The sequence below is a fragment of the Carassius auratus genome, chromosome 9, assembly GCF_003368295.1.
Source record: "Carassius auratus strain Wakin chromosome 9, ASM336829v1, whole genome shotgun sequence".
Classification (NCBI taxonomy): domain Eukaryota; kingdom Metazoa; phylum Chordata; class Actinopteri; order Cypriniformes; family Cyprinidae; genus Carassius; species Carassius auratus.
The window spans coordinates 30,085,666-30,109,957 of record NC_039251.1 but is presented as its reverse complement, the minus strand read 5'-3'; the positions used below and the strand labels follow the sequence as shown (position 1 = coordinate 30,109,957).

At 40.0% G+C, this 24,292-nt stretch overlaps 2 protein-coding genes across 3 annotated transcripts in view; one reads left to right on the top strand and one right to left on the bottom strand.

The window, feature by feature from the left end:
• Positions 1 to 12,009, bottom strand: part of LOC113108995 (uncharacterized) — a 31,077-nt gene extending 19,068 nt beyond the window's left edge. The window contains exons 1-8 of one of the 2 annotated variants that reach the window (XM_026272451.1): positions 11,551 to 12,009; positions 10,209 to 10,730; positions 9,379 to 9,681; positions 8,040 to 8,594; positions 7,555 to 7,649; positions 7,314 to 7,364; positions 6,678 to 7,047; positions 6,422 to 6,553 (exon numbers count right to left, since the gene is read on the bottom strand). In XM_026272451.1, coding sequence (XP_026128236.1) covers positions 6,422 to 6,553; positions 6,678 to 7,047; positions 7,314 to 7,364; positions 7,555 to 7,649; positions 8,040 to 8,594; positions 9,379 to 9,681; positions 10,209 to 10,730; positions 11,551 to 11,644 — 2,122 coding nt within the window. In that variant the 5' untranslated portion in view covers positions 11,645 to 12,009. The remainder of the gene's footprint in view (positions 1 to 6,421; positions 6,554 to 6,677; positions 7,048 to 7,313; positions 7,365 to 7,554; positions 7,650 to 8,039; positions 8,595 to 9,378; positions 9,682 to 10,208; positions 10,731 to 11,550) is intronic. The other variant, XM_026272452.1, reaches the window with a different exon arrangement.
• A 1,523-nt stretch (positions 12,010 to 13,532) lies between these two features.
• LOC113109389 (uncharacterized) lies at positions 13,533 to 16,058 on the top strand. Its single transcript, XM_026272994.1, has 4 exons — positions 13,533 to 14,564; positions 14,839 to 15,417; positions 15,499 to 15,639; positions 15,808 to 16,058. The coding sequence occupies exons 2-4, from the start codon at positions 15,031 to 15,033 to the stop codon at positions 16,036 to 16,038; spliced, it is 759 nt and encodes a 252-aa protein (XP_026128779.1). The 5' UTR covers positions 13,533 to 14,564; positions 14,839 to 15,030; the 3' UTR covers positions 16,039 to 16,058.
• The last annotated feature ends 8,234 nt before the right edge of the window (positions 16,059 to 24,292 follow it).

Genomic DNA, 24,292 nt, shown 5'->3' with positions numbered 1-24,292 from the left:
GTTAAACTGTTTATTAGGAACAACCAAAGCTGAATTTTTAGCTTCATTACTCCAGTCACACGATCCTTCAGAAATTCTTCTAATATTTAGATTTTCTACTAAAAAAATAAATAAAACAATATTAATGTTGAAAAGAGAAGATAATATTTTTTTTAGTTTTTTTTTTCATATAAATTTAAAGAACAGCATTGTTTGTTACATTTGTTATATTTACATTTATTTATTACATTTATATTTACATCAAGCTTTTGAATGGTATCGAGTATATTGTTCTTGAACCTTCAAGTTTCACTTGATTATACATTTAGTCATGAATTATAGTTTGGAAAATGTCTAACTAGTAAAATGTTTACACGTTATGTGAAAACAAGTACAAGAATATAAATAAATAAATAAAAAGAGACATACTCATGTTTATGATCTCTGCTGAATAAAGCGCTTCATTCTTTTTTCTGAGGAAATCCAAAACTCAAATCCTGAGGTAATCCTCAGCACTTCTTCTTGGGATGAATTATGTCTTATTCATCTCAGCGCTAAGCAAACTGTAAAATAAAATAAAAAACTTGAAGAACGGTCTCGCTGCTTTGTTTTCTGTATGGGCCTTTACAAGCCGCAAGCTTCAAGTGAAATATTATAATCTCAATACCGCGTTCAGAGCGTGGGTGTGGTCGCATTAGATATATTGAAGGGAGACGTGAAAGACGGACATCGCATTGTTTTCATATGGATTACTTTATCACAGAATATTTGTTTTCGGTAGCACTTATTTAGTTTAAAAGTGGACATCAAGCTTTCTATAGATATATCTCTCATGTCTCTTCGTTGCGTAATCACTGAGTTACAGTTGATGCGTTTCTAAATTAAGATCACCGCATATTCGAGCTGGACGTATGCTAGCAGGCTGCCTGCTCATAGGAGGACTTAATAAAGGCAGGTATCAACCGAGATGTGGTGATACACATGAATTCAGAGGTACCCAGCCCTCAGGGTAGAAGTTTCAGAAAGAAGGTTTTTCCTCAATGGAATTGGATAGGGAGGGGCTGTTGCGAGAATAACAAGTTTGGGGAACCTAGGGCTGGGTACCGAACTTCGATGCCTTTATGGTATAGAACGAAAAACTTCGATACTATGAGTATCGAAAAATTATTTATCTTTCGGTTGCAAAAGCCAAGCGGGCGTGTTTTTTTTTTTGTCAAGCGGCTGTGTCTGTGTGAGCTTGTAGCATACGTGCATTTAAGGACCTAAATTCGCCGTGATTGGCTGTCCACCATCACTTGACGTGACGGGGAGGATTTCTGAAGATACTCGCAGTCACACAACAACTTTGAATGAGTGAGCGCAAGCTCTGAATGCGCGCAAATTGTTTAAAACGCTTGAATCAGCAATATTTAGAAACAAGTGCAAACAATCAGCTACGATCCGTTTCACCCAATCAAACGAGTGAACAACGCGAATCCACTTAGGAATTTTACATCACTACTCACGATAGCCCATTGGACTGGAAAACACAATAGGCCCAGGGACAGAAAATCAAGGGCAACTTTTTGGTCCCAGTCCGCCCCTGAATGGCGCACCCCTATCCAAAAAACACAACCAGTTGTATCAATAATGTTATCCTGAGTGAGTTTTTAATTAAGGTGAAAAATAAAAGTTTTGTGTTTAATGTATTTGTGTTGATGTTGAAATGGATTTTAAAACATATGGTATAGAAAAAAAGTATTGTTAGGAACCAGTATCGAAACAACTGAGGTATCGAACTTGGTACCAGATCGAAAGATTTTGAACAATACCCAGCCCTAGGGGAACCAGTTCGGGCCGGGCCAAAAAGGCACAACCATGTGGACCTGCTTCTCATCCTCCCTGATCTTGCACAATGTCTGTGCAAGAAGGCTCACTGGGGAAATGCATACTTGCGGCCCACAGCAGGCCAGTCCAGGAACCCGACGCAGCATGCCCGTTGCACATGGCACCCCAGCCTGTGGCAAAGGCATCTGTTGACACCACAACATGTCTGGACACTGGTTCTAGGGGAACACCAGCCCGTAGAAATGAGAGGTCCAACCATGGGGTGAAGGTTCGGATGCAGACCAGAGTGACAGACACTCAGATCGTGCATTGTTGCCATGCCCATCTCAGGACTCGGTCGTGAAGCTATTGCTGAAGCGGTCTATTATGGAGCAACCCAAGTGATATAACTGCCGCTGCGGATGCCATATGCCCCAGGAGTCTCTAAAAACAGTTTCAGTGGAGCGCATGCTAATTCGTAAGCTGCCTGAACATGGCAACCGAGTCTATTTCCATAACGAGAAAAGAGATCCTCTGCACAGGGGAGTTTGCTCTTTTCCCAGTTGTCCCGAAAACCAGTTGCTTGATGGCCTCAGACTGGTTCTGAGCGGCAGAGAACTGCTGGGCAAAAATTTCCCCCATATAGCCGAAGAGGCCAGCCTGGGAGTTCGATCAGACTCCCTCATGTCTGCCAGGTTTAGCCATTGGTGGCGCATCTGAACCACCAAAGTGGACATCACCTGACCCAAGGAGCGCGCAGTAACCTTCGTCGCCGGAGAGCGAGGTCGGAAGCAGAGTGTGCCTCTTGCAAAACCCCTGGGTCAGCACTGCCCCAATAGAGCTCATTCACCACCTTGACCTGGTAGACCTGAAGGGTGGCCATGGATGCAGGGCAGAAGTGGCCTGACCCACAGCTCTGGAAGCCTTGGCCACAAACATGGATGAGAACTTACAGGCCTTGAAGGGAAGCTTGGGGCCACCACACCATGTGGAGGTGCTCTGTGGACACAGTTGCATCGCAGCAGAACGCTCAACTGGGGGTATCCCAGCATACCCATTGGCCGCTCCGCCATCGAGGGCAGTGAAGGCGAAGGAAGCACCAGAACGGTCTCATGCAGTTATGAACTGTTCACTTCCTGGTGCACCTCCGGGAAGAAAGAAACCAGAGGGTTAGAACCCAGGAACCAATCATCCAGCCTTGAGTGCTCGACACAGGGTGGAGGATTCCACTTAAGCTAGATTCTCTTTGCTGCCCAGGAAAGCGCAGCTGTCAGCTCGAGACTTGGGCAACAATCTCTCGAGGACTCAAGCCTGGCTTGTGATGTGGCGATGGACATTAGGTCTTCCTACCAAGCCCCGAATGAGATGTCAGGAGCCTGAGAGGGTCTAGCAAACTCATCAAGAAACTCAAGGGGCTGTGACGTGTGAGGGGGTGTGGCCCGAGGAGCCTGGCTCATTGGGGAAGCCCACACGGTAACACTCAGATCACCCTGGCCACCAGCCGAAATAGCCTTCTAACGAGAAGAGGAGCTAGCAGGGTGTGGTAGAGGGAACTCTATACCTTTTTAAGGTAATCAAGTCCTGATCTTAATGCAGAGATGGTCATGTCCCCACAATGTGAACATGAGTTATCCATGAACACAGTCTCAGCGTGCTGAAAGCCCAGACACGTGACACAGCGATCATGGCCGTCACGAAGAGCCAAATATCGACACACAGGTGAAATGACATCTTTACCACAGAAAAGACAAAGCTCTTTCAGTGGCACTGAAGCACTCTGAAGCAGACTGACTCGTTCAGTTAACAGCTTAAGTCATTTGTGGATTAATGCTTAATGGAGACGAGAACCATTTCAGACGATTCAGTTTGATTTGGTGAACTGGTTCAAGAAAGATCCGGTTACATCGAGTGATTCGTTCGCAAACCGGATATCATTGAACTGTTGTGTTTTGAACTCGCTCACAACAGACATGGAAGAGAAGACAATGCTGAATAAAGTCGTAGTTTTTGCTATTTTTGTACCAAAATGTATTTGGGATGCTTCATAAAATTCTAACTGACCCTCTGATGTCACATGGACTACTTTGAAGATGTTTTTATTATCTTTCTGGACTTGGACAGTATACCGTGCACACAGTTTCAATGGAGGGACTGAGAGCTCTCGGACTAAATCTAAAATATCTTAATCTGTGTTCCGAAGATGAACGGAGGTTTTACGGGTTTGGAACAACATGAGTTATTAATTACATAATTTTCATTTTTCGGTGAACTAACCCTTTAATATCCATTGATATTGTCGACTCGAAAATTGCATTAAAAAATCAATGTTGCTGAGTGGCACCTGGCAGCTAGTTTTGGTATAACGCCTAAAATAAATTATATGAACCTCATTTTTTTTATATATCACCTTCAAATTTGGAACACAACTTATTTAGACATGTTCATGGCCCTAAATGAGAAAAACTTTTTAAAAATTCTGAAAGAAAAAAATAACTTAAATAGCATTTCATGTACACTGAAAATAGAAATGATAGCTCACTTTTAACATCTGGGACAGAGAAAGTCTTTTTCAGCACTGAAAATAATGAGAAAAAGCTCCTTCTTGCCCATTCCAGGGTAGTAAAACACCAACATAACAACATATACCCAATAAATATATGTAATCTTGGTCTGTAGAACCAGAATTAAAAACTCCCGATTTATGCCATATGTGACCCTGGACCACAAAACCAACAAGATTGTTTACATCTCAGTTTCATTTCAAATTACCAATTCTTTGCTGTGGGCCTCTTTTTTTTTTTTTTTTTTTTGGGTTGAAGGTTGAAGGCAAACAACATTTCAAACTTCAAAAAAAATGTCTTCAACTACTAGTTTTTACTGTGATATAAGGTGAAAGAAGGTTCTTTTACTTTTTTTATGAAAATGTGTTTTAAGTTGTGATTTACCACCACTGGCACATCATCGGACCTGTGGTCATCGTGACCCCTAGAGGTGTACCCCCACTTAACACTGACATAGCCTGAGTGTTATGTGGCAAACTTTTAATTCTGATGTCCTTTTATTATTATATTACTCACAATGTGTGAAATATCCTTGCCCAGTGTAACTGACAAATTGTTTAGCTCTAGGTATTCTTGTTGATTTACAACTGCACTATAGTGTAAACACACAAAAAGTATGATACTGTGCATTCATGTAGTCTGTTTAATGTTAAACAGCATTTTGTATACCAACAATGCGATTATTTCTAATAATCAGATTAAGGACTAACTTGCGGTAAGAAATTTAGAAACAAATCTCTACACTCCCATTCCCATACCATTTACATTATTTTGATTATTCGTTATCTTTACCCATACCCCACAAGCACAAATGATAAACAGTTGTCAATACAAAATAAGCTAAGTGGGTAGATCTCATCATCTATTGTCATTTATACTCCTCACTGTACTTCAGATAATTAGGTGAGAATGATATTCTGGTTTAAGTCAAAAACATTGTATTTTTTAACACAGGAAAGTCATTAAAACAATAATACAATGTAAATATTATTATATTTTATTAAACATGTATAATTTTAATATATATATTATACTGTTTAGATTTGTTGGTCTAGAGGTTTTTTCTTTTTATAATGTGAAGAATCATGGGTTTATGAATCCAAAATATTTAAGATAATAATTGTTGGGTAAGTGGTCTATTGTAATAAAATGACTCCACCCTCAGTACCTGATCTAATGTCAGCACCTAAACTAATGTACATCTGGTGGCCAGTAATATACTGTAAAATGTTTACTGGGTCCTCCCTCGAAATTTTCTGTCAAATTCCTTTAAATTACTGTTTAAATTAAGCTATGCCTGGATTATTTCATCTGTGGCAAAAGGCCCCTAAGGATTCACCCCGAACCTTCAGTATTAGGCCTATTTGTCTCTAGACTGCTAGATTCTCTTATTCTCGATTTAGTTTTTCTCCAAAGTGCACAATTATCTATGATTTTTGAGAAAAACCAAATACTAGAATCTTGAAAAATGTGTCTTGGCAACATGTATAGTATAGTCTACATAGTAGGTTTAATATTCAATGCCATGGGTGAAAGGTGAAAGTCCGGTCTGCAGTAAAGTGCTGTCTGCCAGCTATTCTCTACAGATGAATGATCTGTTGTTGTTTTTTAATGAAGAGGTGATTAGTATCTGCCTTCCCTCAATCTGTTACACAACCTGCCTCCTGAGCCTCTGGCTTCTCTCAGTCCAGCTTAAACCACTGATGTTCTAAAATCTGCTCTAACGTTGGTCTCTTAGTTTGATGCCAGACCAGACACTGATCTATCAGATCTTGAAACTCTGTACAAGTTTTCAAAGAGGAAAAAGCTGGTTAGTCATGTATGCTCTTTATGAAAACATAGCAAAGGCATGTAGTCATGTATGAAAAGCTTCTGAAAAACATAGTATTTCATACTGTATTCAATTCTAAGCAGGGACAATCTCCTGTGTGTTACACTTTTTGCACTTTAAATACAAATTTTTAGGTATTCTATCTATCAGTTTTCCCTTTAATATTTAGTAGCTGAGAAGTTGAACACCCTGATATGGTGCCAAGAATTTATGTGTGTATTATTGTTGTGTGCTGTTGTCTCACCACTGGAGAAACTTGGTATCAAAGGATGACGTGATTTGGAGAGAAAAACACTTATGGGCTGGTCTCTGCTAACTATCTCCAAAAGTACCATAGCCAAAGACCAGACTGTTGATTCAACCGCCTCTTGATAATCTGTATAGGAAGCAAGAGATTAACAGAGCTCTGTCATTTCATTTGCTATGAGCAATTAGTCTACTTTGAGATAATAAGCTTTGAATCACATTTTTTGACATATTATAGCATTACATCAACTCACCTTCAGAGCAAGACATGTTAATACGTTTGCTACAGCTGAAGTCTATTAGTTTGAGCTGCAGTGTCTCTGTGTTGACCAGCATGTTGTCCGTCTTGATGTCATTGTGTAAGATGCCCCGTTCAATGCAGTGTTTGGCTGCAAGCACCGCTTGCCGCATTAAACCACGTGCCACAGATTCATCCAGATGTCTTTCATGGCACATGGTAAATTCCAGCAAGGTCTGACATGGATGTGGATATTCCATAACTATGACGAACTGATGTGTCTGATCAAACCACTCGATCATTTGTACAATGTAGGGGCTTTTCGGAGGTGCACACACCATCACATTCATAACCACTTCTGACAGCAGAGGTTCTGTAGATCCAGGCTGGAAAAACAAATTTTGACAAAAAGTTAGCTTGACCTTTCACTTCTGTGTGTAATATTCACATTGAGATACAGCAGAGTCTAAAAGTCTGAGAACACCATTGAAAATGCTTCTTCTTGTCACTATTTCCCATTATAAACTACACTATAGTCAACAGTTTTTCAAAAAAAAAAATTTGTTTCAATCTGTTCACAGAGTTTTTTAACCCAAATGTGCAATAAATTTAAGTATACAGTACTTCTTAATATATTGTCTTGCCAACTTACCACATTAATAAAGCTGTTCCATGGCTTCTTACGTATGCATTTGATAGCAACCTGCAAAGAGACAAAATCGTTTTAAACATGTTTGATCAAAATAATCTGCAATTAACTCTGTTAATTTTTCCTTAAAAATAAAAATATGGAATATAAAATGAGTACAAAATAAAGATGAAGTAAAGAGACAAAGACAAAACTAAAATACACAAAATGGTAAAAAAAAAAAAAAAAATCAGGAGTAGTTTACCTTCTGGCCACTAAATCTGTGAGTCCCCTTATACACAGAACCAAAGGCTCCCTGTCCCAACTTCACTCCCATATCATAACGGGAGGAAAATGATGCTGAAAAAGAAAACATGCAGAAAGAACAGATGAGCACTACTTTGTTTTGATTATCTTACACTAACTCAGCAGACAGAGAAGTTATTCAGATAATGTGGCTTTTATAAACTGTATTCCATGCATTAGCTAAGAGCAGACTATAAAGGCAATCAGGGAACCAGGAAAATAATGACATACAACGAAGTATGTGGTTCAAAACAAACTCTGTCCACTAGAATGCCACAGGATTAATTTTGAATACCAAACAAGAAATTAAGATACATGTCAGGAGCATAAATAATTTATACGTTCGGTAGGAACAAATATGAAAAAGTAATGGAAAATAAAAATTTTACAAAAATACAACAAATAAAACTACAGCTATTATAGAAGTAATGACAGTAGACTCACCTGCAGTTGGCCAAAAATCAGATAGGACTGGGACATGTTTTTGTTTAGAATTGTCCAGATCAGTGTCAGGTGTCCGCCTGCAGCTGCATGAACCAGAGGCAGATGACGGCTCGGGATCAATCAGATCCACAGCAGCTGTCAGAACGAGACTGGAACCTGGAATGGGTTTTAGCTCAGGAACATCCAGACCCATGTCAGACCCATAGACTGGCATTATCTCCTGACTGGATGGTCCTGGGACAGATGTCAACTCAACTACAAGACCAGCTGGGCCTGGGTCAAGTGTTGAGTGTGACTGGAGGCTGAATGGATCTGGCTTAGAATCAGGTGGATTTTGGTTGGCCATGACTGTCACCTCGAAACAAGATGGACCTGGATCATTCCTTGACAACCACAAGGGACCAGATAGACCTGGCTGGAGGTCCACTTGATCCCAATGAACTACTGGCTCAACTCGACATGAATCTGGGGCCAAGGAGGGAAACTTAACAGTCCTCCATGTTCGCTGAAAGAATGCTTGAATCTCTTTCTTCATCCTGATTTTTCTTTGTTTTTCTGCATACAAAGAAAAAAGAAAAAGAACAAGAAATTTCCACCAGAAACTGTACGTCCATTACTGAGGTTAGACATCATGAACAAAGAAGAACACTGAGTGAATAAAGTTCGGTGGGAACCTTGGTAAAGTTGTACACTTTAACTCGATCATTTTGCTAAAGATCCACATTAAATTAATTCTAAACTTGTATGGGATGTTTAAGCTCTGACATTGGTGGCATGTCATACTATGTTTTTGTATTTTGTCCCTTAGAAATAAACATCAGGCTCTATTAATTTAATTATAAAAGCAGTACTAGATCCTCACATCCTACTGTACATGCAAATACTGATCAATTTCATGAACATAAATACAAACTAGACAGAAATGAAAAAAATTGTAAGATTTGACAGAAAAAAAAAAGTTACAAATAAGTGCTGTCAAACGATTAATCATATCCAATATGTATATATATATATTTACATAGTATATGTTTGTGTACTGTGTATATTAATTATGTATATATAAATACACACACATACAGTATGTATTTTTAAAATATGTCCATATATATACATGTATATTCTTATTTTATATAAATACATTTAATATATAAACAACATTTTTCTTGAATATATACATGCTTGTGTTTGTATACATGATATACACAGTGTACACTACATAAATATATTATATTATGTAAACAAAAACTTTTATTTTGGTTGTGATTTATTGCGATTAATCATTTAACAGCACTAGTAAAAATACAAGTAGACAGTAGACTAATAATGACAGTAGACTTACCAACAGGTGGCTCATAACCAGACTGATGTGGGGCAGGCATTGGCTCATTATTCAGTTTGGATGGGCCTGGGACAGGTGATGGCTCCAGATATGTTGGCTCAGCATTAAGTGTCAGCCTCTCAAGGCTGAATAAATCTGGCTGGAGATCTGAATTTTCCTGTTGAGCCACTGGGTCAATGGCAAATGGATCTGGAGCCACTTTGTTGTCTCTTTGGCAACAGAGAGCAGCACACTTAACAACCCTCCATGTTCGGCGGAAGAATGCACAGATGCCTTTCTTCTTCCTCTTTGTTGATTGTTGTTCTACAACAAATAAAAAATTAAATAAAAAAAAGAAGAAGAAAGAAATAGAAACGTAAATGAAAATTAGAAACCGTAAGTCAAATACTGAGTATAGACATCATGAACAAGGAAGAACACTGGGTGAATACAGATGTTAGATGAGATAACTGCTAAAATGGACATGTACTGTATGTTTAATCATATTGTGACTTTCTCATAATGAAAGAATATACATTAAGTTCAATCTAAACTACAAGGGATGATGCAAAAAAAACTTGTGGTTTTTCGTGCAATCTTGACACTAAATTTCACTTGTCCTTTAAAAGTACAATACAAGATAAATATACTGAATACTAGTAAAACCACATCCTAAACTAGAATTAAACTAGAACTATATCCATCAATTCCCCGTGCTACATGTTGAATATTATAAAAGGTATTATACATTAAGTTAGGAGCATATTATTAATTGGGCATAAGTGTAAAAGACCAGACAAGTAGGTGAAATGAAAATCCCAAATGGAGACGAAAAATGACAGTAGACTTACCAACAGCTGCCTCAAAACCAGATAGACCTGGGACAGATGATGGCTTGGGCTCGGTTAGATCCATGTCCGGTTTCATCTCAATACTGGTTAGACTTGGTTCAGGTGTTACATCAAGACTAGATAGTCCTGGGATATTCATTGTCTCAGAAACCAGTTTGGATAGACCTGGATCCAGTGTTAACTTTAAATCGAGGCTGGATGGACCTGGGACAGGTGATGGCTCTGGATCAGCCTGATCACTGTCAGATATCACCTCAAGACTGGATGGTTCTGAGACCAATGACCCATCAGGATCAGCCGGATTGGTGTTAACTGTCAGCTCCAAACCAGATGGACATGGATCGATTGATAACGCCCATTCAAGGCCAGATAAACCTGGCTGGAGATCTGCTGGATCATCGGATGGAAATGGGGACAATATTTCTTCCCTGTAGCAGTGTAGGGTGCAAAGCTTTAAAGCCTTCCCAATTCGCCGGAAGAATGCATGGATGCGTTTTGTCTTCCTCTTTCTGGTTTGTTTTTCTAAAAGAAAAGAAGAAACAAATAAATAAAAAGGTAAAAAGAAATTACTACGTTACCAGAAAATTCAAGCCAAATTCTGAGGTATAAACCATAGAAAGAAGAACAATGGATGAATACAATGGAAGTTAATGAAGTGTGACACTTACAGGTGTGCTGTATTAGATTAAATTACTATATGTCAGAATTTATTTTCAGTTTTTTTTACTATTATTAATTCTATTTATTTAGAATAGAGTTTTCATTTATATTTTCTAGACCCCTTAATCGCCTACGTCACTATGACGTCACCGCTCTAGCTGGAGGCAAAACATAAGGCAGAACTCATAGCAGGTGCGCTAAAAGTTTGAGGTTTTGACTTTAACATGTCTTCTTGTTGGGTTTTTGTCTGCCAGAATAGAAGGAACAGCACTTTTGCCGGATCCCGGCAGACATTCCTTCACAGAAATCAAGAAGACGGTTGAATGCAATACGGCTTAAAGACTGGACGGAGAATATCATAAATAATGCTCCTGCTTGCAGTGCATACTTCATATCATGTAAAATAATATATGCATAATATGAACTAGTGTGTTGGTTTTATCTAGCAAATCAGCAATTAAAAAAAAGAGGCTGTCACGGTCCCGCAGAGTCAGGGACTGTACATATTCGGACAGTTTCGATCCTTATTCTGCATCCATGTTTAATAAATGCCTCCTAAAACGTGCTAGTTTACGCTTGTCAACATTGCATCCGCGCCTCTTTTTGTCTCCAACTAAGCCACGCCCACCCGGAGACGTTGCAATGTTTACAAACTTTTAAGGGCTCTACCGTTATTCCTAACCTGTTGGGCGGTTCTCCATAGCGGCTGCTGTGGGAGAAGCCTGTTGTTCTGAAGAGCTTTTTCCTCCAGCTGTCTGTGGAGAGTCACTCATCATCAGCTGAACATCTGCTGACACTGAGCTGCTGAAGTAGAACTCCACTGACTCTAACGCAGGAGAAACGCGTGTTGACTGTGTCGCTGTCAAACTTGCTGAATTTTTTGTCAACTGTCCGTCTGGATAGACTTCGAGTCTCTGCTCAGGTGAACGTCTTCGCTTCTGCTCGGAATCTCACTGAACTGAAGTGATCTTCAGAGCGCGCGGGTGTACAGTTTATACCATGTGACGTCATAATATAGTGACGTTCTCTCGGGGAGGAGGGGGCGGGGCGTGTTTCACTGAAGCGCGCCACGCCCCTAGGTCGTTTATTTACTCGTGTTCGACTTATAATACTGTGTTTTAGCGTCTCGGCACCTCTGTACATTCAGGGGGCAATTATTTAATACTATCGAGTGATGCTCTTTTTAGCGCATAAAGGCCTATAACAAAAGTTTGGCATATAACCAAATTGTTACATAAGTGTAACAGAGAACTTCATAATAATAATTAGTTTTAACTATTTTTAGTATTAAAATAAAATTTAAATCTGTAAATTATTGAAAGTGATTATTCCCATAGCCATTAGTCACATAGATTTATATATATATATATAGAATATATTTAAATATTTGATTTGATTGGCCACTTTTTAATATTTTTCACATATATTAAACATATGTTAATACATATTGTTACAACCCGTGAGGTCTGTGTGTGTTTTGTGTGTTGGTGTTTTCTGTCTCTATTCAGCAGGTGTCCCATATCTTGAGGTTGACGAGGTGAGAATCCCGCAGCTGAAGTGGATCAGTGGCAATTAGTAAGGGTGTATAACTTGAGCCAGTGAAGTGCTCTCGAGGTGTTCTCTTTTCCTGGGCAGCTCACGTCAAACTGTGTGGACTGCTGGGTGGACTGCTGGGTGTTGATCTTGGTTTCTCCCTGTAACGTCTGTCAGGGGATTCTGTGGAGGCGGCTGTCGGACCGAGGTTCCTGATTAGCTGGAAGTCGGCGTGGTGAGCGGCGGGCAATCTCCACGGGTGTTCCAGTAACGCAGTGGGAGCTGTGGAGACCATATATTGTGTTGCACTTTTTCACTGAGTTTTTCTTTTTGTAGTTTACTTTATATAGGGCTGAAATAAATAAATAAATAAATACATGAATCTGATACATGCTTTGAGTTTTCCTTGGTTTTTCCGTCCTGGGTATATATTTGTTTGTTAGTCCTACACCTCTAGACAAGCTGGGGACCTAACAAAGTGGGGGCTCGTCCGAGATATTTTTGGAAAACCAGGATGCTTGTTTCATGTTGTATGTATGGTGATTAAGCTTTATAATATATTTGTGATTAGTTTTTTTTTATATATACTGTTGTTTATGGTAATGTAATCATTGATGTTGCCCGAGTGAATTTCCACTTGAACTGCTTCCTCAGCTTAGCCCAGGGTAGTGTCCAGCTGGGCTGAAACAGCCTTTCCATCGGACACTAGTTTATTATTTTGCCTTTTTTGTTTTTGGAAGTAAATCCTGGACGGAGACTATGGTTCTCCAAAGGGGGCTGGCGTTTCAGGGTTTCGACCGCTGATGTACTGCCTGTAAGTCGCCTCGAGCCTGGCACGCTTCTGAAGATAGATAGGTAAGTTTGGTGAGGCAGGTGCTGAGGAGGTTTGTTCTGTGGAGGGAGGCGGTTTGCCTGTTAGAGGGGTTAATATCAATCATTGGGTTAGCTTATTTTAGGTCATGGCAGGTTTTGACTTAAATACTTTTGTGTTCAGTCCAGATTTGAACCAGTTAGATAAATGCAAGAAGATTGAACTCCATGACTTTGCAGACCATTATGACATCTGTGTCCACTTCTCTAGGGAAAGCTAAACTTAAAGCGGTAGTTTTAAATGGACTTCTCAGTAAAGGGGTTACAAGGTCTCCGCGGATCCTTAAAAAGTATTAAAACGTCTTAAATAAAATATACGTTTTTTAAGGTCTTAATGTATTAAAATCAAATTTTTGAAAAGTGGCATTAAATTTCATCTGGGCAGAATGAAAGAAAGATATCGGAAAAAACAATTTTCCATGCTAACGTAATTTCACCAGCGCACGTCCCTGTCTAAAGACAGAAAAAAGTAAGTAGCGTGTGCCTATAGCACAGGCATCATACTTCATTTAGGGGGCAGTGTTTTCCCCGTAGGCCTGTCATAGAAACAGACGAAGAAGTGTTTCAGCTATGAGCGTGACAGACGCAAGCCAAGATGGGGAAGTGTAGGTTTAATGATAACTGGCTCGATGATGAGAAATATCGCGGCTGGTTACAAAAAATGTCGGAATACGAAGTGCGGTGCAGACTTTGCAAAAAGATGATACAATTGGGAACAATGGGCTGCAGAGCCCTTGATGCACATATGAAAGGGGAGAAGCACAAGCGCTATGCCGACAGTCAGGCATCAACTGTCCCCATTCAGTTGTTTGCAGAATCGGTATCTACTTCAAAGGCTAACGTTACACCCGCGTTGGTGTCTTTGGGTCCCAGTACAAGTAATGCCTTCGGTACATTCTCCCCAACCACTACACTGAAGGCCGAAATGCTGTGGGTTTTGCACACGATTAGCCGACATCACTCCTATACGTCCAATGAAGCACCGTCTTCAGGGCAATGTTCCCTGACTCGGAATGTGCAAAAACATTTAGTTGTGGCAAGGACAAAACCTCTTATCTTGCTTGATTTGGACTTGTTCCGTACATAAAAAGGGAACTTCTGTCAAGTGTGAATCAAGGCAGCTTCGTTCTCATGTTTGACGAAAGTATGAATAGGACCACCAAAAGCAAACAACTGGATTTGCATGTCAGGTATTGGGCGAATGACGAGAATGGTTCTCGAGTGCAGTCCCGGTATCTGGGATCACAGTATATGGGTCACTCCACTGCTGAAGACTTACTGGAAAAGTTCAAGGTAAGCCATTCAACAATCTAACAAATTAAGACAAGCACGTGATTTAAAATGTCAGTTTAATGTTTGTAAATGGGATAATAATTGTGTGTGTGTGTGTGTGTGTGTCATAAGGCAATTTTTCTGTATGTTTATGTTTGCACACCTTATCTTATGGTAAACTTACTTTATTTAAATATTTGACAGACATAGGCTATCTTAATACAATTCTCTTGGTTTCATTGCTTTAGGAATAAGTTGGCAGTTTTTATAATGTTTGTGTTTTTCATATTTTTAGGAATGTGCAAAGGAACTAAATCTCAGGAATATGCTCTCCTTGTCAATGGATGGACCGTATGTCAATTGGAAATTTGTGAATCTCCTGCAAAAAGAGCATGCTGAGCAATTTGCTGGGACACAAATTGAAATTGTCTGAAGCTGTGGTTTACACACCCTTCATAATGCATTTAAGGGTGGTTTTGAATTGTGGATGGTGGAAAAAGTGCTTAAAGCACTTCATTTTCTCTTCCACTGCGCACCAGCCAGAAGAGATTTCGCTTCTGCAACAGCAACCTCAAAATTCCCCTTGCCTTTCTGTGGGCATAGGTGGTTAGAAAATTTGCCTGCTGTAGAAAGAGCTTTCGAAGTTTGGCCCGCCATTGTGAAGTATGTAGACCTTGTGAAGTCAAAGAAGGTGAAGAATCCAGGGACATCATCATTTGACAGCATTTGTGAAGCCCAAATGGATCCCCTTCTACTGGCCAAATTCCATTTTTTCATGTCGGTATCACGAGCCTTTCAGCCATTTCTGGCGAAATATCAGACGGATGTGCCTATGATGCCCTTCCTTTGGGAGGACTTGGAAAATTTGATCCGGGTAATCATTCACAACAACAGTAACAACAACACCACATGTCAAACACACACACAAATTAACTGAATTAAATTTTATTTTCAGAATCTCCTTAAACGCTTTATCAAGCGAGATGCCCTGCCTCTCACTCCGTACAAACTTGTTAGGCTTGATATTACGGATCAAAAACTCTGGCTGAGTCCAAAGGAAGTGGACATTGGAATGGGTGCAACAGCTGTCATCAAGGTGGGACTTCATGTACATTCACTGATATCTTTAGATAGAAATGTGTCAAACAAATGTGACTAACTTTGAGTGTGAGCTGTTTTGATATGTACAATTGAGGTATTGTTAATCTTCTGCTTAGTGTTTGGAGAGATCATAGAAATTTGACAAGCCATGTTTTGTTGTTAGGAGCTGTCAGGGGCCAAAGGCAGAGTTAGTGACCATGGTCTGCTTCAGTTCAGAAAAGACTGCCAGATTGTTCTTTCGAACATCTGCAAGAAGGCGCTGGATAAGTGCCCTCTGAAGTATTCCATTGTGCACAATATGATGTGTTTGGACCCAAAGAAAATGCACTCAAAGCCAGATGACTGTCTGCAGAAGATAAAAGCACTAATCCAGAAGTTTGTGCAGGACAAATAAGAATGGATAAGATAATAAGAAGGAATAAGAATAGATTAGAATAGAATGGAATATTAAATTGTGTTTTCATTTTGTTTTCAACAAGAATATTTTTAACACATGAATTTTAAAACCTTTTATCAACCAACTCTTTTGGTTTGAAGTATTAGCCTGGGGTGTGTTCCCCAAAACCATAGTTGCTAACTAAATTAGCTACTTTGTCAGTTGCAATTTCCCATTGCCAACCAACTAAGTTGTTAACTGGATAGCAACTATTGTTAACTGGGAAACGCAACCCAGCTTAACATATACCCAGAGATTTTATTGCACATTTCTGGTATCATGGGATTATTGGATTACAAGCTACTTTCTCATTGTTATCCTGTGTTGACATTTTTCTTCTGCATCAAATCTAATTACAGGTGATGTAATATCTCAGCAGTTCGAAAATGTCCTGCACACTGATGCCAAAGGATTGGACTTCATCTGCTTCAGTCCTTCTGAAGAATGCAGAGTTGATGTATTTTTGCATCAGAGAATGGGTTGATCTTATCCTGACCTCTGGGCATTCTGCAAAAATCTGCTGCTCTTGTCCCATGGGCAAGCTGAAGTTGAACGTGGGTTTTCAACAAATAAAGAGGTGGAGACCTGCAACCTAACTGAGGAAGGAATCGTTGCACAGAGATTTATATGTGACCATGTCAGAGTGTGTGGATGAGTGACCAAAGTACCTCTGACCAAAGAGATGATCGGTTACTGTGCCACAGCACGCACCAGGTACAGAGCATACCTGGATGAGGAGAGGAGTAAAAAGGAAAAAGATGACCGAAAGAAAAAAAGAAAGAATGTGATGGAGGAACTGGAGGATCTCAAAAGGCAGAGGAGATCATTGGAAGGTGTATGTGAGAGTCTTCAAACCGATGCTGCCCAAATAACAAAGTCAAACACCCTGAGACGACGAGCTAAGGAAAAAAGAGAGCAGTTGGTGGTCCTGAATGCTGACATTGAAAAGAAGGCTACTGAACTGAGATGCGTAACGGATCAACAGTAAAAATTGTGCAAGAATATTGGGGTTCTTTGCTGTTGTTTGGACACTAATTCCTTTTTTTTACTCCATCGATTTTTTGGACTGTGTTTAACTTGTCATTTTCAATTTGATTTGTTTACACACTGTTTGTACGTTATTTACAGCAGTATTGTTGTAGTATTGAGAAGGCAGTTGCCTGACGTGCACTTTATGTACAGCAGTATTGTTGTAGTATTGAGAAGGCAGTTGCCTGACGTGCACTTTATGTTGCTAAATATGCACTGTTTATTTGCACTGTGGCTCAAATACAAATGTGCTTTGTTAACCTGAACAGCTTTGTCGAGTGTCCTTTTATATATATATTTTTGCCGTGGTAATGGTCTTAATTTTAATTCTTGAAGGTCTTAAAGGGACAATAAGTAACTTTTTAGGTATTTTATTATCTAAAATCAATATTTTTATTCATAAATATGCCCTCAATGGTGTACAAATACCTATGCCAATGTTTAAACTAATCCTTGTAAATGAAGAATTTATTATCTTTATGTACATGGGACGGGTAGGTTGACGGAGGCTTCCATGTAGTTCCGCCATCTTGCAAAACTATAATAGCAGAGAGGGACAAAAAGTACTAAGCCAACGCGTTTCCACAGCGCGTTTTCGGTCAGAGCCAGAAACGCAGGTGCAGAGCAGTGAGAGACGCTTGAAACTGCACCGGCAAGTTTAAAAGTCTGGATTGCATTCTTATTATGGACCATACATATGCCGCGCCACAGGAGAAGAAAACATCGTCGCCAAAACAGTCAAAAATAGAACGTAAAAGGAAACGTGACCGTAGATTACAGAAAACAAGAGTTAATGTCGGGGAAGCTTTTTCTAGGTGGAAAGAGCTAATGCTGGATAAAGATTTCAAAAGAGACGCTGAAGTGGCCAGTTTTCTTCTCGACAGGTAAGTCAGTGTTACAGTCTATATTATTATATTTTTTTTATATCTAACAATGCATATAATTCAGAAAATATAACGAATAAATTAGACATAACTACTAATTACAATATTTCATGTTTTCCACAGTCAGTAATTCATACTGTAACATTCGTTTGTTAGTTGTCATGTTGCAGTTTGTTTGAAATAACACACCTGTTCACCTGAAGGAAAACTCGATGAAGTGCTATTAGAAGACATCCTGTCAAAGCTTTTTGGTACATATCGCCTACCGTAGATGCAACGCGCATTTGAAAAAGCGAGGCGCTGGAGAGCAAAATTAGTTTGAATGCAAAATACAATTTCACCACTAGATGGGAGTAATTCCTACTCAGTGTCCCTTTAAAAAGGTCTTAAAAGTCATTAAATTTGTTGATCAAAAATGTGCAGATACCCTGGGTTATCACATTACCGGTAATTATGAGCAACCCTGATTTAGAGCAGAGTGTGTGTGTGGGGGGGGGGCAACTTGGTAATGGGACTCCTGCTGGTCAACGGGGGGGTACAGACAGAGAAGCCCGTAACAATGCCCCAATTTGTGTCATTCTCAGTTGAGTCATCTCCTGGCTCTAAGCAGGATGGCCGGTTAAAAGTTTGTTTGTTGCGGCTACAGATAAGCCCCTTTCACACTGCACGTCGGACCCGCAATATTCCCGTAACATTGCCTGGTCGCCTTCTGTGTGAAAGCAACCACGTCCCGGAATTGATTACCGAATCGAACCCGGGTCGGGGACATAGTAACATTGCGGTAATCGATCCGGAACGAGCGCTGTGTGAACAAAAGCCAGATCTAATTCGGTATCGAAGTGATGACGCGCGTTATCGCGCGACTCTTTTACCGGCTGTTTTGGAGGAAGATCAACATTTGCGACGAAAACATATGTGCAAACTGTAATGAAGCAGAGATCAGTTAGTTCCTCACTTTCCGCGCTGACGCAGAGATCGTTTGCTTGCTTCAGTTAAAGTATAACGTGCCAAGCATTGTCGACTCGTACATTACACGTCACGCGCTGATGTCACGTGTCGTTACGGGATCTTCAGGGGTTGTGTGTGAAAGCACGCACATATACCGGGTCATCACTGGCAGTGTGAAAGTGCCAAATCTAGCGACCAGGGAACAATTACAGGAACACTTTACCCCTGTATTTGCCGGAATGGCAGTGTGAAAGTGGCTATAGAGAAGGAAGAGAGGGAGAGAGATTTTCAACTTCGCTGGTAGCTGGAACTAAAGAAAATAGAAGCAGATACCACACTTAAAATGAGACGACTGGAATTGCAGACAAATACTGACGCTGCTCGTCCCGATACTTCTGCTAGTGTGTTGTCTTCACAGTCTGGCAGTGGGTATGATGTGAGCAAATATATTTCCTTGGTGCCTATTTTTCATGAGGCTGAAGTGGAAGCCTATTTTGGGGCATTTGAACGTGTTGCTGGAGCTTTACGTTGGCCTAAGGAGGTGTGGGCCATTTTACTCCAGTGTAAATTAACGGGTAAGGCCCAGGAAGCGTGCGCAGCACTGTCTGTGGAGGACGGGTTGAATTATGACCGGGTTAAGAGTGCTATTATGAGAGCTTATGAGTTAGTGCCAGAAGCATACCGACAGCGTTTTTGTGGCCTACGGAAAGCTCATGATCAAAAATTTACAGATTTTGCTCGTGAAAAGGGAATCCTCTTTGATAGATGGTGTATAGCATGTAAAGCAGATGATGTGGCCTCTGTACGTGAGCTGATCTTGCTTGAGGATTTTAAGAACTGTTTGCCAGAACGTACTGCTGTATATCTGGGTGAACAAAAGATTGTTTCCCTACAGCAGGCAGCCATATTCGCAGACGAGTTTTCACTTCTGCATAAGGCCACCTTTATTAAGCGGCATGCTCCTCCACGAGTAGGTTTTCAAAAAATTTAACCGCTGGTTCATAAGCCCCAGGACAGTCGTCCCAGTGTAGCTACCATTCAAAAGGCAGACAGAGTATGTTTTTTTTGTCGTAAGCCGGGACATCTAATTGCTGAGTGTAGAGCTTGGAAGGGTCAGCAACCCAGTCCAAATCAAAAACAACCAAAAGGGGGAAGGGTTGATTAAAATGTCTCCCAAGCCCCAGGGGCAAGAGCCTGAGATGTGTGAGTCTGATGATTGTTTTAAACCTTTTATTTTTGAAGGTTTTGTTTCTTTGACAGGGAAAGTAGAAGACCAGCGAAGAGTGAGAATACTGCGGGACACAGCTTGTTCGCAGTCACTAATGCTGTCTGGTACTCTCCCTGTGTGTGACAGTTCTGATGTAAGTGCAGTGGTGAGAGGTATTGAGATGGGTTTTGTACCAGTGCCACTGCACCGGATTTTTATTCATTCTGATCTGGTAACTGGATTTTTCACGGTGGGTGTACGTGCAGGGTTTCCGATAGAGGGCATTGAGGTTATAGTTGGGAACGATATTGCTGGGGGAAAGGTGTTCCCTGTTCCTAGGGTGGTCAGCAATCCTATCCCTGAGTCTGAGCAGGATGGGTTGGGGAAAATCCATCCTCACATTTTTGTAGCCAGTGTGACCAAGGTTGCAGTCTCGTAAAAAGACTCAGGAAATTAACCAGTCTGACTCACTTTTTGCCTCTATTTTCTCTGAGGAGGGTGTGACCCATAATGATCCTGTGAGCTGCAAGGTGGACAAGGCTAAAAAGATAGTGAACTCTGTGGGTAAGTTTGATCTTGCACCTTTGCCGCTCACTCCCAGTGCTCTGATAACGGCTCAAAGGAGTGATCCCTCATTGATTAAATGTTTGGCTTCGGTGGTCAAAAAAAAAAAGAGTGTAACTGCAAACAACCTTTCTTTAGTTGGTAGTTGTAGTTGGTGATCCATTTGGTGATGTCATGGTTGACTGTGTAGGCCCGTTACCTAAAACTAAAGCCGGTAATCAGTTTCTGCTCCCCATGATGTGTGTTGCCACCTGATTCCCAGAAGCTATTCCCTTACGGAGAAAATACACGAACTAGAAAATACAAAAAACGTCCAAACCAAGTTAAGGTTAACAATTTAATTGAGGTTCAACAAATAAAAAACAAATGCAATATGGATAAACAAATGATAAAGATTGGCTTATTGAATATCAGATCCATTTCTACGAAAACACTTTTTGTAAATAATATGATAACTGATCATAATATAGATGTGCTCTGCTTGACAGAAACCTGGCTAAAACCTGATGATTACATTATTTTAAATGAGTCCACCCCCCAAGATTATTGTTATAAACACGAGCCGCGTCTAAAAGGCAAAGGGGGAGGTGTTGCTTCAATTTATAATAACGTTTTCAGGATTTCTCAGAGGGCAGGCTTCAAGTATAACTCGTTTGAAGTAATGGTGCTTCATATAACATTATCCAGAGAAACCAATGTTAATGATAAATCCCCTGTTATGTTTGTACTGGCTACTGTATACAGGCCACCAGGGCACCATACAGACTTTATTAAAGAGTTTGGTGATTTTACATCCGAGTTAGTTCTGGCTGCAGATAAAGTCTTAATAGTTGGTGATTTTAATATCCATGTCGATAATGAAAAAGATGTATTGGGATCAACATTTATAGACATTCTGAACTCTATTGGTGTTAGACAACACGTTTCAGGACCTACTCATTGTCTAAATCATACTCTAGATTTAATACTGTCACATGGAATTGATGTTGATAGTGTTGAAATTATTCAGCCAAGTGATGATATCTCAGATCATTATTTAGTTCTGTGTAAACTTCATATAGCCAAAATTGTAAATTCTACTTCTTGTTACAAGTATCGAAGAACCATCACTTCTACCACAAAAGACTGCTTTTTAAGTTATCTTCCTGATGTATCCGAATTCCTTAGCATATCCAAAACCTCAGAACAACTTGATGATGTAACAGAAACTATGGACTCTCTCTTTTCTAGCACTTTAAATACAGTTGCTCCTTTACGCTTAAGAAAGGTTAAGGAAAACAGTTTGACACCATGGTATAATGAGCATACTCGCACCCTAAAGAGAGCAGCCCGAAAAATGGAGCGCAGCTGGAGGAAAACAAAACTAGAGGTGTTTCGTATTGCTTGGCGGGAAAGTAGCATATCCTACCGAAAAGCATTAAAAACTGCTAGATCTGATTACTTTTCTTCTCTTTTAGAAGAAAACAAACATAACCCCAGGTATTTATTCAATACAGTGGCTAAATTAACGAAAAATAAAGCCTCAACAAGTGTTGACATTTCCCAACACCACAGCAGTAATGACTTTATGAACTACTTTACTTCTAAAATCGATACTATTAGAGATAAAATTGCAACCATTCAGCCGTCAGCTACAGTTTCACATCAGACAGTGCACTATAGATCCCCTGAGGAACAGTTCCACTCATTCTCTACTATAGGAGAGGAAGAATTGTATAAACTTGTTAAATCATCTAAACTTACAACATGTATGTTAGACCCTATACCATCTAAGCTCTTAAAAGAGGTGCTTCCAGAAGTCATAGGTCCTCTTCTGACTATTATTAATTCCTCATTGTTATTAGGACATGTCCCCAAAACCTTCAAACTGGCTGTTATTAAGCCTCTCATAAAAAAGCCACAACTTGACCCCAGAGAACTAGTTAATTATAGACCAATCTCGAATCTCCCTTTTCTGTCCAAGATACTAGAAAAGGTGGTATCCTCACAATTATATTCCTTCTTAGAGAAAAATGGTATATGTGAGGATTTCCAGTCAGGATTTAGACCGTATCATAGTACTGAAACTGCTCTCCTTAGAGTTACAAATGATCTGCTCTTATCATCTGATCGTGGGTGTATCTCTCTATTAGTTTTATTGGATCTTAGTGCTGCGTTTGACACAATTGACCACAACATTCTTTTGCATAGACTTGAACACTTTGTTGGCATCAGTGGAAGTGCATTAGCATGGTTTAAATCGTACTTATATGACCGCCATCAGTTCGTAGCAGTGAATGAAGATGTATCATATCGATCACAAGTGCAGTATGGAGTACCTCAAGGCTCAGTTCTAGGGCCGCTACTCTTCACGCTTTATATGTTACCCTTGGGAGATATCATCAGGAAACATGGTGTTAGCTTTCACTGTTATGCTGATGATACGCAGCTCTATATTTCCTCGCAGCCCGGTGAAACACACCAATTTGAAAAACTAATGGAATGCATAGTCGATATAAAAAATTGGATGACGAGTAATTTCTTACTGCTAAATTCAGAAAAAACAGAGGTGTTAATCATAGGGCCTAAAAACTCTACTTGTAATAACCTAGAACACTGTCTAAGACTTGATGGTTGCTCTGTCAATTCTTCGTCATCAGTTAGGAACCTAGGTGTGCTACTTGATCGCAATCTTTCCTTAGAAAGCCACGTTTCTAGCATTTGTAAAACTGCATTTTTCCATCTCAAAAATATATCTAAATTACGGCCTATGCTCTCAATGTCAAATGCAGAAATGTTAATCCATGCATTTATGACTTCAAGGTTAGACTACTGTAATGCTTTATTGGGTGGTTGTTCTGCACGCTTGGTAAACAAACTACAGCTAGTCCAAAATGCAGCAGCAAGAGTTCTTACTAGAACCAGGAAGTATGACCATATTAGCCCGGTCCTGTCCACACTGCACTGGCTCCCTATCAAACATCGTATAGATTTTAAAATATTGCTTATTACTTATAAAGCCCTGAATGGTTTAGCACCTCAGTATTTGAATGAGCTCCTTTTACAGTATACTCCTCTACGTCCGCTACGTTCTCAAAACTCAGGCAATTTGATAATACCTAGAATATCAAAATCAACTGCGGGCAGCAGATCTTTTTCCTATTTGGTGCCTAAACTCTGGAATAACCTACCTAACATTGTTCGGGAGGCAGACACACTCTTGCAGTTTAAATCTAGATTAAAGACCCATCTCTTTAACCTGGCATACACATAACATACTAATATGCTTTTAATATCCAAATCCGTTAAAGGATTTTTAGGCTGCATTAATTAGGTAAACTGGAACCGGAACACTTCACATAACACCGTACTTTCTACATCAGTAGAAGAATGGCATCTACGCTAATATTTGTCTGTTTCTCTCTTGTTCCGAGGTCACCGTGGCCACCAGATCCAGTCTGTGTCCAGATCAGAGGGTCACTGCAGTCACCCGGATCCAGTACGTATCCAGACCAGATGGTGGATCAGCACCTAGAAAGGACCTCTACTGCCCTGAAAGACAGCGGAGACCAGGACAACTAGAGCCCCAGATACAGATCCC

Coding starts and splice junctions, on each gene's coding strand:
- LOC113109389 (XM_026272994.1), top strand. CDS start 15,031: ATGGTGGAAAAAGTGCTTAAAGCACTTCATTTTCTCTTCCACTGCGCA. Junction 15,418..15,498: donor ACTTGGAAAATTTGATCCGG/GTAATCATTCAC, acceptor TTTTATTTTCAG/AATCTCCTTAAACGCTTTAT. Junction 15,640..15,807: donor GTGCAACAGCTGTCATCAAG/GTGGGACTTCAT, acceptor TTTTGTTGTTAG/GAGCTGTCAGGGGCCAAAGG.